At 41.3% G+C, this 15,024-nt stretch overlaps 1 protein-coding gene across 2 annotated transcripts; it reads left to right on the forward strand.

The window, feature by feature from the left end:
• Positions 1–87: 87 nt before the first annotated feature.
• zdhhc8a (zinc finger DHHC-type palmitoyltransferase 8a) lies at positions 88–13,625 on the forward strand. Of its 2 annotated transcripts, XM_044173964.1 has the most exons (11): positions 88–479; positions 1,757–1,809; positions 7,805–7,926; positions 8,030–8,187; positions 8,709–8,881; positions 9,012–9,114; positions 9,336–9,427; positions 9,513–9,642; positions 9,771–9,885; positions 10,681–10,793; positions 10,903–13,625. In XM_044173964.1, exons 1-11 carry the CDS (start codon positions 183–185, stop codon positions 12,193–12,195), a joined length of 2,649 nt encoding a protein of 882 aa, XP_044029899.1. In that variant the 5' UTR covers positions 88–182; the 3' UTR covers positions 12,196–13,625. The 2 variants fall into 2 exon arrangements, with proteins under 2 accessions (XP_044029899.1, XP_044029900.1); XM_044173965.1 differs by lacking the exons at positions 88–479; positions 1,757–1,809 and adding an exon at positions 1,222–1,698.
• The last annotated feature ends 1,399 nt before the right edge of the window (positions 13,626–15,024 follow it).

A 15,024-nucleotide genomic window follows, 5' to 3' on the forward strand; every position in this document is an offset into this window, starting at 1 on the left:
TTGTCCCCTCCACTGAGACAAAAAAAAAGTGCGGGATGCTGAAGACCATAGCCACCGTCCAGCTCCCAGCCAGCAGACAGCCCACTAAGCACAGGCTGTCCAGCTGCACCGGTGCACCTCCCCGTTTCATGGAGCCGACGAGCTTCTGGTGCCAGAAAGCACTGATGAAGAAGGTCGTGTAGATGCTGCTGGTCTCAGAGAGGTCAGCACAAACACTAAAGACGCCACAGAAGGTTTCCCCCAGGAACCAGCGACCAGCGAAATCTGCCATGGTGTCGGGCAGGTCTACCAGGCAGTTGGTGATGAGGTTCGAGACAGCCAGGTTGATGAAAAGGACCTCGTTGGTGCGGATGCCAGATTTCTGCCCGGGCAGGGAGCGTATAGCCAGCCAGTTGTTTCCCAGGATCCCTGTCAGACACATGAGTGCTCTGATGATGGATTCAATCAACTCTTTTGCATCCATCGTTTCACAAACTCAGGTGACAACTTCACTTAATCTTCACTATGCAGTCAGCTGGTCTCAGTTTCAAAGCTTGTAATGTGGGAGGCTTTGGTCTTTGGACATTTATAGAGGAGGGTAAGAAGCCCAACCCAATCACACTTTAGAGTTCAAACTACCTCTTACCATTTAGTAGTTCCTCATGGAGCCTTGTATTCATCATGTAGTCCCACTGAGACTGAAATGTATTTTTCACGACAGGCCCTCCCAAGGAGCTTCCCCTGACTAAAAGCAGACTATAGTGTATTATCTGATTGAAGAAAGAACAAACACAGAGCAGAATCTGAATGTCCACAGAGCAACTGTGGAGGTCTCTGAAGAGCCACCCGTTAAAGCTCTGAGTCCTCTGATAAATTACAAACAGAATGTTACTCCATGTAATAAAAACATACAGACTCATTGGTCTCTATGACCATGCAGCAGCACCTGATTTTACACCCTGGTGGCACAAATTTAGTGATTTTTCTCTCTGGTTTTTTAATTCATTGTTAAAGCCATTAGGAAGGTTGTACCTGGTCTATAAAACCCATTTGTGGAAACTTAAGATAACAATATTAGTTCATAAAATAGCCTATATCCAAACAAAGTGATCAGATTATTATCAAGTTTTGAATGTTATTAATAACTTCTAGCTAACATGGACATGGATGACGATTTTAATGGAGTGACAGGAAATAACAGAGCCAGAAGTAGGACATTTCATCCTATTAAAATAAAAATAAAAAAAAGAAAACAAAGAAGCTGTTCGTCAGATCGCAGCGTGGGGTCTCAGTGTAGTGTAGTAGGCCTGGTGTTTCACGTGATTCATGAGTAAAAGCTCCACCTTTGGGATAAACCGGAGGCGGCATCTGTGCGCTGCTGCCTGCTGGGACAGACAGGACGGGATGCAGCAGTGAGCAGCGCCGCTGCGGGCTCTGGCTTTCAGGTTGTTTTTTTTTTCTTTTTCTCCTTTGACTATGATTTTCGTCTCCCATGCGCTCTGAGGTCGACGCAGAGCTTTGTCCGAAAAGATACACAAACAAACAGGTACTTGCAGGGTGTGTTTGCCGTCGCTTTCGTTAGTAATGAGACGCTGATGAGTGTGGAGAGGACAGGATGCCCGCCAGCGGCGCCGACTCACTGAAACCCAGCGCCTTCATCCCGGTGTGCACGGCCGCCTGCCTCCTGGTCGGCTCTACCTCCCTGTTCTTCGTCTTTACGTAAGTGCGACCCTAGAAATGAAAAGTTGGTGACAGGCACTGTTGGTTTGCTCTACAGAAAATTCATCCATCCATCCAGACAACCATCACTCTTCATCCACCATGCATCAGGTATTCTTTCATTCAAATATATCTATATTTTCATATGTGGAATTGAATTTTGAGACTATACAACGTTAAAATTCTTCCTCTCTTAGTCACCAAGCTGAATACTGTCTGTACAATTTTATTACCATTTTTGATTTTTAGTTAATCTTCCATTTCCAAAAAGCTGCTTAGACCAGTATTTGAATAACAAAAAGAGCACAATTTCTTCTTCTTTTTCTTCACTGACTTCACTCTGCTGACAGAACCACCAGGGGCGGCTAACATCTGACCTGTTTGGCTCACAGTATGGGCCATAGTCTGGGTGCCTGCCCAGTGCACCCTGAGTAAGCACAGTTTAGGGGATAAGCCGCCCACAGTCAACATGTCATTATGACCCACAATGTCATAAATGTAGCTGGAGGAAATCAAATACAGGCAGCCTTCACAGCGTGGTTTGTGTCAAGATCAGACAACCTGTGAATACCTTTATGTGTTGTATTTCAGCTGAATGCCTGGGGTTGGGTTAACAGGGAAAAATGTACCCAGTGAAAGTTGTTAATCTGGACTGTTCTACATTAACACTATAAATACACCTTGGAAAGATCAGACAACCTGTTTGAAATTTAAGTTTTAATACAACACTTGGTGAAAGTGTTGAAATAGTTAATTTTAGCCTCCTGGTTTTGACCTATTTGTGAGGAAAGGCAGAGCTAGTGGGAGGCTGAAAAGACTCCACTCAAGCCAACGTTGGCATGCAGGAAAAAAATTCAATATAATATCCCATAATACCCTAGAATCCAATTTAAATGATGACTATAGGTTTGTCAGATTTATCTATATATTTTAAAGCCTTTACTTATGTACGTTAAGAACCACAAAGAAGAAAAACAAGCAGACCTGTGTCAGATATTAAAGTACGCTACTTTAATATGAAAACCCCTCTGACATCCACTATTGACTTACTGAAGGCTCCCACCTCATCAGCTCTTTGCCAGTCTACTGACCCTTGACCTCCGTAGCCCTATCTGTCCTAGTTTCTCCTGTGTTCTCCAGCCGTGAGTATGGGATTAGGATCCTTTTGCCATTGCCATGTGATCCCCCATCTGGGAAAAATGGAGTCTGGGATCTTTGAATTTCCTATCAGCAGATATTTACTGTACCCTCTTTGGAACAGCTTTCACTGTGACATACATTAATTTAGTAGTTTTAGATGGTGGTAAATCTTTTTTTCACACACCATTCCATTATGTTTTCCTTATTTCCGTTTTCCGTTTCCTATCTTTGGTAATATGAAAAGCTTAGAGTTACAGCGGAAATATGAGCCCTGGTTTGACTGAAATCCTCAAAAGAAACAAGTGTTTTAAGTGAAATTGTTTTTAGTCTTTAATTTATAAGGTATGATTATACCATATCATGTGAAAAGTGTATCCAACACTTTTGAGGATCCTGTTACTCCAGACTTTCCCTACTTTGGGTTGTCTGTACAGATGTGATTGTAGAAATCAGATGTATTGATACAAATCATTATATTATATTTTCATTATACAAATTACTTAAATAAGTTTGAAATTGGGAATCATTTGAATCCATTTGGAGCTCTCTCCACGCTATAATACAAACTATATATCGCACTCAAATTATGTTGATTTGACAGTTATCTAATTGCTGAAGTCATGAGACTTTTGGGATGTAAAGACAGGCCCACAGAAAAGGTAGAGAAACTCCATCTATACTCTGCGAGTATCTGTGATTGAAAAAAAATCAATGGCCCGCTGACGTTATAGATTGAAAAGAGACTGCTTAATTGGGACTGAATTGCAAAACCAGCAAAACCAGGACACTGCAAATGATTAGACAAGTGATGAACCTGCTTCTTATGGGACAAGGGTTGCATATGAGCTGAAATGACCTTATAACCTAAAAACCTCACGGTTCAGAATGATCCCACAGCGAGTGTCTGCGCACCCTGACTACTGTATATCAACCTTTAAGGAAAGTAGTTGAAAACCTCACTGTCTCACTGACCAGCAGTGTAAAATTTTGCCGTAACCTCTTCAGTTTAACTTGTCTTATGAGTGTCTTGAATACCCTACTAGTTTTTTGCTTGCTCTTGTACAGTAGACTTAAAGGCCATTCATATCAACAGGAAGTTAGTAACATTTTCTTTCAGGAGAAAATCGGCAGTAACTCAGTGTCTTGTCGACTGTCAGTTAATATAACAGTTTTGTGATGTGAGCAATAACTTCCTAATTTAATATCCTGTGTATCTGCCAAGCCAGCAGCTGCAGCTGGAGTGACTCCCTTTCTCCAAAAGCAGAGATAGACAGGTGCCACGCTCTGTTCAGCCCAGCCTCGGTAACACTGAGTCAAAGGGACATTGTTTGTCATCTGCCATAACATCACCCTGGCCTTCACCCTGGTTACTGTGAATCATGGGAACATACGTGAATGTCATCCAGTACTGATGAACACTTTTACCCCCAATTTTAATTCTAAACCCTGCAGACATGCTATATATACATTCATAGTCCCTTTATCTTGTAATATTCATGCAATTATCAGTGTGTGTGTGCATTAGTTGTGCAAGCGTTCTTTCATTTCCGTTTCCACTGCAGGTTTGGTAGAGTTATAAAACAACCTTTAAAATCGTGGTGGTTCTTTTGTCTTCCTTCGCCTGAAAAAATGTATCAGTTACCAGTTTCCTGCTTTTGTTCGTCTGACTGTGATCTTTTGTTTGGGTTAGTGCTTAAGATTGTGTGCATTGTTAAACTAAGGCAGGTCACCTACGCCCAATAAAGGCCACGGACATCAGAGAGACCAAGAAAAATGTCCCTTGTTAATTAAGTTGTTTCACTCTGCCCAGACAAAGAAAATCTTGCTTATCTACTGAGTAAGCTGTGTTTTCTGAAGAAAAGTGTGCTCACTTATGCTGAAAATTGCAGGTGCAAACACTGTAGACAGGTTAAAATGTAATTAAATGTAAAGTCTTTGCATGTGAAGTATTTTATTGGAGTTGCAGTTTAAGTTGATTTGTTGCCACAAATGGCAATTACGAGATGCTAAATGCTTATATATACATAGTGTATACACAGGTTAACAGTAGCACAGATAAAGAAGAGTCATAAAGACAGTGAACTGACTCAGTAATGCTAGTTACACTGTATTATCTGCCTAAAGTTAACTAACATTAGCTAACATTAACCTCCATTAGCTACTGGTCATACCAGACTAAGTAAGGCGTGTGTATTGAATTGAGCAAGGCTGTGAATTATTGCTCATGAATTCAGCTTTTCATTTGTAAGAAGAATAATTTGTTATTTCTTCTTTCAAAAGTGACATAGTCTCTCTTTAAAGGAGTTGAGGTGTCAGTTGAAGTGTAAGCATTAAAATGAGCTGAGCAAACTGTGTTCCGAATACTGAAATATGTTGAAATGATTTTGAAATTCATATTTTAAATCTAAACATACTGTACAGTATATTCCTGCTCATTCAGTCCAACCACTGAAATCAGTCATTTAAAAAAGTTTTACACGGCCACAATCCTAAAGTGCCTTCATCTTTATTGGATGTTGCACAGTGTGAAAAAGGATTGATGAAAATTTGGATGACACAAGTCACAGATCACGTTGAACCCACAACACTGTGAGCACATGCTATGAGATTTATTGTCCAGTCTGTGGGAATTTGTTCACTACCAGTTGTTTTCTGTACTGATGTGGTGTGTAGAAATCTGACAGATTACATGGCAGTGATGTCATTTATGTAACTGTGACAATATTTCACAAAAGGAGCCCTGGCTGCCAGCAGTAGTGAACTTGCTGCTTGACCAATTGTGCGATGTCTGCTGTGCTACTGACCCACTGCGGGGATGAGGGCACCGTGCAGATTGCAGAGCAGCTTACTGTTCTGTGTGATTTAATACAGCTCTGCCCGGGCTGTTTCATTAGGTGGGGCTTGTCTTTGCCACGCTGCGGTGTTATGAACTGTCGCTCCCTGCGGTCCAGATGGTCTCAGACCAATGATGGAGGCTTGCCATTCATGCAGAGGTCTTCCACATTATTATCTGGTCCACAAGAAATCAGTCTGATGAACTCTCACAGGCTCCCAGTTCACCTTCTGTGTTTCATCTGCAGCGCCATAATTGATGTGGAACAGGCTGTATTTGTCATATTAAGCTATTTTGGTGAATGTAATGAAATTTATAAAGAATCTATATCTATCTAGGAAAAAGAGGAATAACACTTTTATTTTTAAACTACAATAAATAATGAAAAACTATGACAGCTATGACAGTTTAAGCACATGTCAAACATGACCGTATTTTATGAGAAGAACTTGGACACACATCCTGAACAGCGGGGGTCATATTATATCCCTTATCTTTTTGTGACATATTCACTGCTTCTTAAGGTTCTCATAACTTCATTATGCTAAATTTGTTCAAATCTACAAAGAACTTCTTGTCCTATTTCCAAATTTTTCCTCATCATCTGTTGTAAGAGGGAGTCTTCTGCAGGTATAGACTACCAGTAGTGGATCAATAGGATTTATCTCATGGTATACAGTATATATTAGCGTGCTGTGTGATATATGGTGAGCCCTGACGGCTCGCTCTGTGTGTTTAGTATCTAATGTGAGGAATACACAATGCACTGGGCTGGCAAAAATGGTCTGTAATCCAGAGTTCATAATCCAAGGATTACTGGGTTTGCAGATGGCATGGCATCAGCAGGCGTTCCTCTTGGGGCGGGGACCCCTCCCCCACAGCCAAAACCAGCCGGGGGGTTTGGGGATTGGAACTGCACTGGGATGAAGCGCATAATTGAGGCGGATGACTCTTAATTTTGTCAGTGTTTTCACTTTCACAAGAATAAATTAATCACTCATATGGGTGTTAATTTGCCCATGAAACAGAAAATGAAACCAGTTTGTTATGTTCTGGTCCTGACACTGGTTATGCTGGTTATACTATTTCCATTCAACAGCCCTTATTTTTCTCTACCTATGCTCATACCATACCAAAAACTGTAACATTTGACTATTCAAATAGAAAATTCCCATGCAGTATATATGTAGGTTAAAGATGTGATGTTCAATCAAACACTGTTAATATAATCCAGGGAATCTTTTCCTCTCTGTCTACCACTCACTGTAACCTGATTACACTGCCTGCCCCTATAATCTCACATAGTAGAGATATAATCATACTCCCATTCAGCATGTCCACACACACACACACACACACACACACACACACAGAATCGATGAAAGAGATAAACGATGGTTCTCTTTAGGGCATGCATGGACAGAAAGATCTTATACTGGTTAAAATCCTGACAGGACACTCAGCTCAGTACTGTGGTAGTCTGACATTAGTGTTTAGAAGCACCTATATTTTACAGATTGAGGCAATCTTTTAAAATCAATTTTTATGATTAAAAACATTACAAGTTCAATTTAACACCAATTCCACCGATTTGGATTTACATTCTTCTTTCTTTCATGTTTTTGCTCATCCGCTCATTCAATATTTGCTTTAACCGGACAGCTTTAATTATGACTACTGCTTACTGTGCAAACTTTATTCAGGGGGATTATTTGCATTGTACATGAATTTTTGTTCACCATGAACCTGGGGCTGCAACCAACGATTATTTTCATTATTGATTAATCTGCTGATTACTTTCTCAGTTAATGGATTAGTTGTCTTATCTATAAATGTCAGCAAATAATAAAAAATGCCCATCACAGAGTCCAATGTGACGTCTTAAAATGTCTTGTTTTGTCTGCAGGGTACCCCGTCATTTAATCTCTTGTTGTGGGCACCGGTGAACATCCCTTAAAATCTTTATTGTAGCCCTTATGTGTGTTAACCTCAACCTCTAAAGAATGGATACTTGCTAGGCTCAAAAACACTGTCAAATCCTTGATTTGCAACATGAAATCTGCTTTGAATGAACACTCTGTGACAAGTACAGGAAATAGTTTGTCTTTTTTTATCCTGTGTTTGTATATTCAGATGCCCGTGGCTGGCTGTGACCATCTGCCCTGCTGTGCCACCATGCTGTGCCATCCTCTTCCTTTTTGTGCTGGCCAACTTCACCATGGCAACCTTTATGGATGCTGGCGTGCTCCCAATGGGTTAGTAATCAAAGTGATGTTATGCTTACAGTGGGAAAGATACCTTTTTAAAAAAATCTTTTGCGGAAGTGTTATTTTAGCAATTTCACATATTATTTTCCAGCAAACGAGGACGAGGACAAGGATGATGAGTTCCGTGCTCCGCTGTATAAGAACGTGGACGTGAAGGGCGTCCAAGTGCGGATGAAGTGGTGTGCTTCGTGTCATTTCTACAGACCTCCACGCTGCTCCCACTGCAGTGTCTGTGATCACTGTGTGGAGGTAAGTGCATGGACAGATTTCAAGATGTGAGAAGACACACGGCATTGATAGTGTCATATCAATACAGAGTAGGGGGAAAACAAATGTTGTGGGGAATTTAAATGGGGAAAATGGTGATAAGGGTAAGAACACAGAGGGTATTGATGGACAGATCAGGGGAGAAAAGTGAGTAGCGCTTATGAGTGAGTGTAGCAGTGTGTGTGGGAAAAGTCAATAAAGGGGATTTCTGCAGAGTGAATGATGGACAGAGTGTGATGGAGGGAGAGCGAGATCTCATTAATCAGGTTAATCCTTTTCTCAGATCCTTTGTAGTCTATGTAGAAATGCAATTTGAAAAAGGGTTCAGATGGCCTGTATTAAACAAAGTGTATTTAGAAAGCACAGTGGATATTCCACAAATTTTCAATGAATGCTTGATTTTCAGTGCTATTCAGTGACATTCTTTGATATAGACTCGGTGATGTCTGTTTTTTTCTGGCTCTGGTTAATTAGATTTTTCTTTTGCCACAATCTCCTCTCAGGACTTTGACCATCACTGTCCCTGGGTGAACAACTGCATCGGGAGGCGAAACTACCGCTACTTCTTTCTGTTTCTGCTGTCACTGACAGTTCACATGATCGGTGTCTTCACCTTTGGCCTCATATACATCCTGCACCACATGGACGAATTATGGAAGCTGCACTGCACTGTCACGTATCCTTATACACACTCAATATGCATGTGTGTCTATCTGTGCATTCATTTGTGTAAATGTAATAAACCTTTGTCTAATATGTCTAATCTGATGCTAATATGAAGCAGTTTTCCTTAACAGTATGTACAGTTTGGTAGTGATCAGTGTATCGGGTCTGTTTCTTATCCCGGTCCTTTGTCTCACTGGATTCCACCTGTACCTGGTATCCAGAGGACGCACCACCAATGAACAAGTCAGTTGGATTTTCCAAATATTAAACTACTGTCAAGAGCAGTGGAAATGTTGTCATAAAGAAAGTGAAGTATGTCAATGAAGTAAATCTTTAGGACTTAACAATTGTTTTATGTCGATGTATTATCTGTTATAAATGAAAATATCTCTAACACATCATTTTATTTACTTTTGAAATAGAAAATAATGTAGGTGTACTTTTATGTCTTCATGATCCCACAGGTAACTGGAAAGTTTCAAGGAGGAGTAAATCCTTTCACACGAGGCTGTTGTAACAACCTGGAGTATCTGATTTGCAGTCCCATCTCTCCAGAGTAAGAGCCATTTCTTCTTAATCTTCAGCTTTTCAGGAAGCCTTCTAGCTCACTGGCTGACACCCTGTTTGTCATGTGACACCAGGTACACAGCGAGGCCCTGTAAGAAAACAGTGATCCATGTTCAGCCTCCGTTTCTGAGACCAGAGATTGACAGGCAGAGGCCAGTGAAAGTCAGGGACAACGGGATACAGAGTCAGGATCTCCAGAATAAAGTATGTATGAACAAATTACATGCCAAATTCAAAGCACACACAGTTAAATATTCTCTCACACATCATCTAAGGACTGTAACCTCAGTTGTCAAGGGATTAGATTGCTCATGTTTCTTTTCTTCTGCCAGCGAACCTCAGCCGGAGCTGTCGAGTTGTCAGACATGAAACAACTGAAAACTCCACCACCATTGCCACCGAAACCAGACCACGGCCTGCTGAAAAGCCAACTAACTGCCATGGATGGTACTGTAGGATGACCAGAAACAGCACTGAAGCAATATTTAACAGCATACATACTTATATTACGTATAGTGACAGAGATACCGAAACATTACAGATACATACAATTTTATAAGTCTGCATAGATGAGATTCTATATTTTTCTTATTGTTGACAAATCCCATGAAAAGACCAAAACCAACAATGAACTGATCCTATAAACAAGTATTGTCTGTGTAGCCAAAGCCCATTATAACTTATTCCTCTGTGCCATAGAGCTCCATTGTTATAAAAAAACTCACGAGTGTACTGTTACACTGTTCCTTCATCACCATGAACAAGGGCACTGCAGTTTATTTTGAGTCGATCCCACATACACCGCCCTGGTGCCATAATTACATACCAATGTATATTAATCCGCGGCTGAAAATAGTCCCCAACAAATGCACTACATCCTTCTATTTGAGGAAATGTTACTTAAAACTACAGTGCCCAGCTGTTTTAGGAAATTATTTAGCATTTTTAAAAAATGTAAATTGTGACTCGCTTTTGAAATATTTACATCTTCAGTAGGAACCAATGGGCTTGGGGCTGAGTGCCACACACTGGCTGGGAAAGTTATATTGAGTATTTAGAGGTAAACTAAGTCGACGCTGGTTTTGGTCTTTTCATTGAAATTGTTGCCAATAAGAAAAATACAAAATATCACCAGCCTTATCCTTTCCTTTCCTTTGTGGTATCATTGCTGAGCTGTTTCTGTGGATTTTTCAGTATGATTTCTGTATTATACAATTAATCACAAAGTGTTTTCTTTTCCAGAGATGGGACCCCATACCAAATCCATCATTCCTGTATCCATTCCCACTGTGCCACAGCTACGGCCTGTCCTGGAAGCCATATCAAGAGGATCATCACCCATTCCTCCAGAGCAGGTGCTTTTCAGTCTTTGTTATATTGTTGGAGTGAGATCCGTGAAGTCCTGGTCTTGATCCTTGTCTGACAGGCATTGCTGTCTGGTTTTTATTTTTGTTGTGTTGTTAGTTGCTGAAGACATCAGAGCAGCAAGGGAACAACAAAGGTCCTGACCTCCGCTGTGAGTCTAAAGAAAGCCCTGCAAGAGGCAGCCAGCAGGTCGGCCTGCCTGTCCAGACCAACAGCATCTCCAGCTCGATGCAGCTCAACTCTCTGACGCTCAACTCCCGCTCTCTCACCCTCAAGCACAGCAATCGCCACGGCAGCAAATCCCAGCTACCTGCCATGTATGGGGATAGTTTGGGATCCAATCCTCCACCGGGCATCATCACCTCTTCCTGCCTGCTGGCAAACCACAACAGCAGCCTCTCCTATGATAACCTCATCAACCCTGCAGACCCTCAGTTCCTGGCTCAGAGAGGGGGTCCTCCAGTCGGCTATCACCCCCACTTTATGGCTCTGAGCACAGATGGAACTGTGGTGCAGCGCCCCCCTCCTCACGCCTACAGTCCTGTGTTTATGGGCGTCACCAGACAGTCTCCTCAGCCTCAAGACCCCTCACCTTCTTTGCAGGGCCTCACGTCAAGGGATCCCTCACTTTCCTTCCAAGGTTTCATTCAAAGAGACCCTTCTCTGGCTTTTCAAGGGCTGATGCCAAGAGACCTTGCATCCCAAAGCATACCATCACGAGACCTCACCCCTCCAGGTCTGGCAATGCGAGACATGACCTCTCAGAGTCTTCGAGACAGCCTTCGTGATCTCACTCCACAGGGCTTGACACCTCAGAAGTCTGCTTCCGCACGCTATGACAACTTTTCAAAAACCATCATGGCATCAATCCATGAGAGACGGGAGATGGAGGAGAGGGAGAGGATGCTGCGTCTCCAAGCCAGATCCCAGGCCCTCTATGGCCCAGATGTGGGGATCTATGACATCCCCAGTAGGAGGAGCCTACCACCAGATAACATCCGACCTCCGGGCTCCCGTGGACCAACTCCTCCGGCCTACGGCTCCAGGGAGTTTCTGATGAGTACTGGCATCCTCAGTTATGGCATGAGGACCTCCCCTCTCTCCAGCTCCTCCACATCGTCTCTGACTCGAGGCCCGAAAACGTCCAGCTCTCCTCTGCAGAGCAGCAGCAGCAGCAGCCTGCAAAGCAAGGGCAGGTCTTCCTCTCCGGCTTATTGCCTTCCTGACAGACAGACTCAACCCCTCCCTTCCTCTACATCCACTTTGCCCCGTTTACCCTCCTCCTCCACCTCCTCCGCCCCTTCATACGCCTCCTATGCCACCGCAAAACGTTCCTCGCTCACATACTCCTCCGAGGGGAAGGACTCAGTCTCCCTGGGAGCCTTGAAATAATAAAAAAAACATACTTTCTGATGGTGTGAATGAATCATCTATGCAGTGTTAGTCTCAGTCTTCACAGCTCCAAAATACTTTGTAAATAAGAGGCCGTTTGGGACTTTCCTGTGTGGGAGGGTGTGTGAGAAACAAATACAGAGTGAAGGATAAACTTAGAAATATTCTTGAAAAGTCATGTAAGTGTGACCGAATTAAAAAAAATGGTGAATCTCAGGATAGTTTTGCCTCCTCTTACAAACAGAGCGAGCTCTTTAACTCAGTCAAAGCAGAAGGGCTATGTGAAGAATACAGATTAGCTTCTTATCTGTTTGTATGTGTTTTGATATTGCTTTTTGTGAAACAATGTAATACCATATTATTTAATTTGTCTCCCACTGCAAAATACCCAATTTAATAGATTTTTGTAGTTGTTTATATGAATAAACTTATTTTGTAATTTTCATTTCAGTTTATTTCTGCTATTTTCTCATGTGAACGGCTGTCAATGAAAGCACCAGCTCGGGGCTACAGAATAAATGTAATGAAACTGTGAATGAGGCTTTACATATTTAAAGCACCTGCTGCTCTAAGCAGTAAAAGGAAAATTGCATTTTACCGTTGGTTATCAATCTTGCTTCAAAGATATTATACTTAGATTTCTTTCCCCAAATAACAAGATCATTTTAGCTTATAACTCAACAGATGGAGTCAAATGCACTTTACCATGTTCATTCATTTCCCTTTAAAACTGCTACAATGCATAAATGCATACATTTGTATAGCAGTGAAATGAAATTATGACATGTAATGGAATGAAATATAACACTGGTGGAATGATTCACTGGCTCTGCAATGCCAGTTTCTGCAATGAATTTGTTAATGGCACCCTCTAGTGAACAATTTCAGAAGGTGGTGTGATGTTGGTTAGGCAGTCAGATCCAGTAGATGATGCTATTGTGTGTAAAATGCCAGAAAACAGCATGTCGTCGATGTCAAGGGCTGCAAGTAATGGAAAAGAGCAGAGGAGGCTCTATAGTGTGCCCTATATTCCAAAAGGTTCATTTTACACAGCAGTTTATCATCACTACAGGTTCACTTCATTAAAATGGTAATAAAAATCAAGATATCAAAACTTTACAAGGCAGAAATCTTGTTCTGCTTTTTTCATTTAATCTACAAGAGAAAAAAGCATCTGTGTGAGGTGGTTTTTCATGTTTCAGAGGTGTCAAATGAGGAATCCAGTGACAAATTTTGCATTTTAGCTTTACAGACAGCTGCAAAAGTCTGCTCTTCTGGCTGGCCTTCAGTCTCAGGACAGGCTCATAAGTCATTCAGAGTCTTTGTGACAGAAATATTTCTAATAGCAGGAACTTTTATTACTTTGAGATGTTATCGACAATCACACATTTTTGTTTATAGGCAATAAAAGACAAGACTTGACACTTTGACGTTGGCGCTTTTCATGTGAGTTATTGTTGCACTTGACCTTATAGCAGGTGGAAGTGCAGACATGACAACAGGAAAGCTTGAAAGCCCTGACTGATTTAAACTGTTGGCAGGAATTTACAACACAGCTGAATAACTGACAGATGTCTCACCAGACCGGTAAATTCGGTGGGATGTAAAAACGACTCACTCGTACGGGCTTAGTTAAAGACAACAACAAAAGATGTAGAGCACGAAAAAAAAAAGAGCCTGTGAGTTAGAGTGCCAGAGAGCAACAAGTGAAGTGTAAAAAACATTGTTCAGTAGTCATCGGAGCAGTTGTTCTTGCCAAAAATGTCTAACAAGGTTGCAGATTATATTACACAGTCTTTTCACTCAAGAGATTGTGAAAACAACAGTAAGAAAGTCAGAGTAGAAAGATGAGGACAATATCAGGGCCTTCAAATCATCATTAGAACTCTATCTTCTCTATCTCCAATGTCTGTACCATTGAAAGTTTAAAACAAAAATACCCTATAAATTAGGCCTACACATTAAAAGCATCACTGTAATTACCATATGGCTCCCGCTCCAGATAGGAAAGTACTGTATGTATGAGTTTCCTTTTGGTCAAAATGTACATCAATAACAGAAACAAGCACACCACAATCCCATGATAACATAACACAACACAGTAACAGAAAAGAACACATTACAGTCATGCTGTTACTTCTTGTCCTGTAGTCTCTATTATTCTTCTGTAACGTTGAAGTAAGTTGTTTTTTGTCTCAGGGAGGTAGTGGTGCTGGTTCATGTTATCTTGTCCTCGCTTTGACATTACTCTCCTATTTCAAATCCAACCCAATCAAACCTTTTACGTTTCAGCGTTCACATCCGTATTTTTGACCGCTGCTTGACTGTTTCCTGTTTGCTAAAAAACCTTGCACAAGCTAATATTGTAGAAATTGCTCTATAGATATTTAGATGTTCTACTGATGTTTTTCTTTCTCGCTCTCTTCTCTCTTGTTTTCTTGTTGCTTTGCTTCCCTCCTTCCTCCCTCTCACCCCATCCTAGTTTCTGTAGCCAGGGGTAAAATGGTAATGACGGTAATGACAAGGCTTTGTGCAAAGAGGGATTGCAAGTCGTTGACTTAGAGGAGTGGATCAAAAGTATTCTGTGCACATTGTGGTGTCTGAGAAGCCCTCTGTCTTACATCATGCTATTTTTAAAATGTGTCTCTATAACTAAGTCTTAGAAGAGACTAGTGTCTTCTGCATTTGTCTCAAATATGTCTCATGCTGAAAGTATAATACTATAGCAATGCTGCTCTATAACCACAATTTTTTGGTAGATTTGCATTGTAAACATTAAACATTCCTTAAAGTCCAACTGAAATCACATCTAGTCATCTCTTTTTGCAG

This window comes from Siniperca chuatsi, linkage group LG18, assembly GCF_020085105.1.
Source record: "Siniperca chuatsi isolate FFG_IHB_CAS linkage group LG18, ASM2008510v1, whole genome shotgun sequence".
Lineage (NCBI taxonomy): Eukaryota > Metazoa > Chordata > Actinopteri > Centrarchiformes > Sinipercidae > Siniperca > Siniperca chuatsi.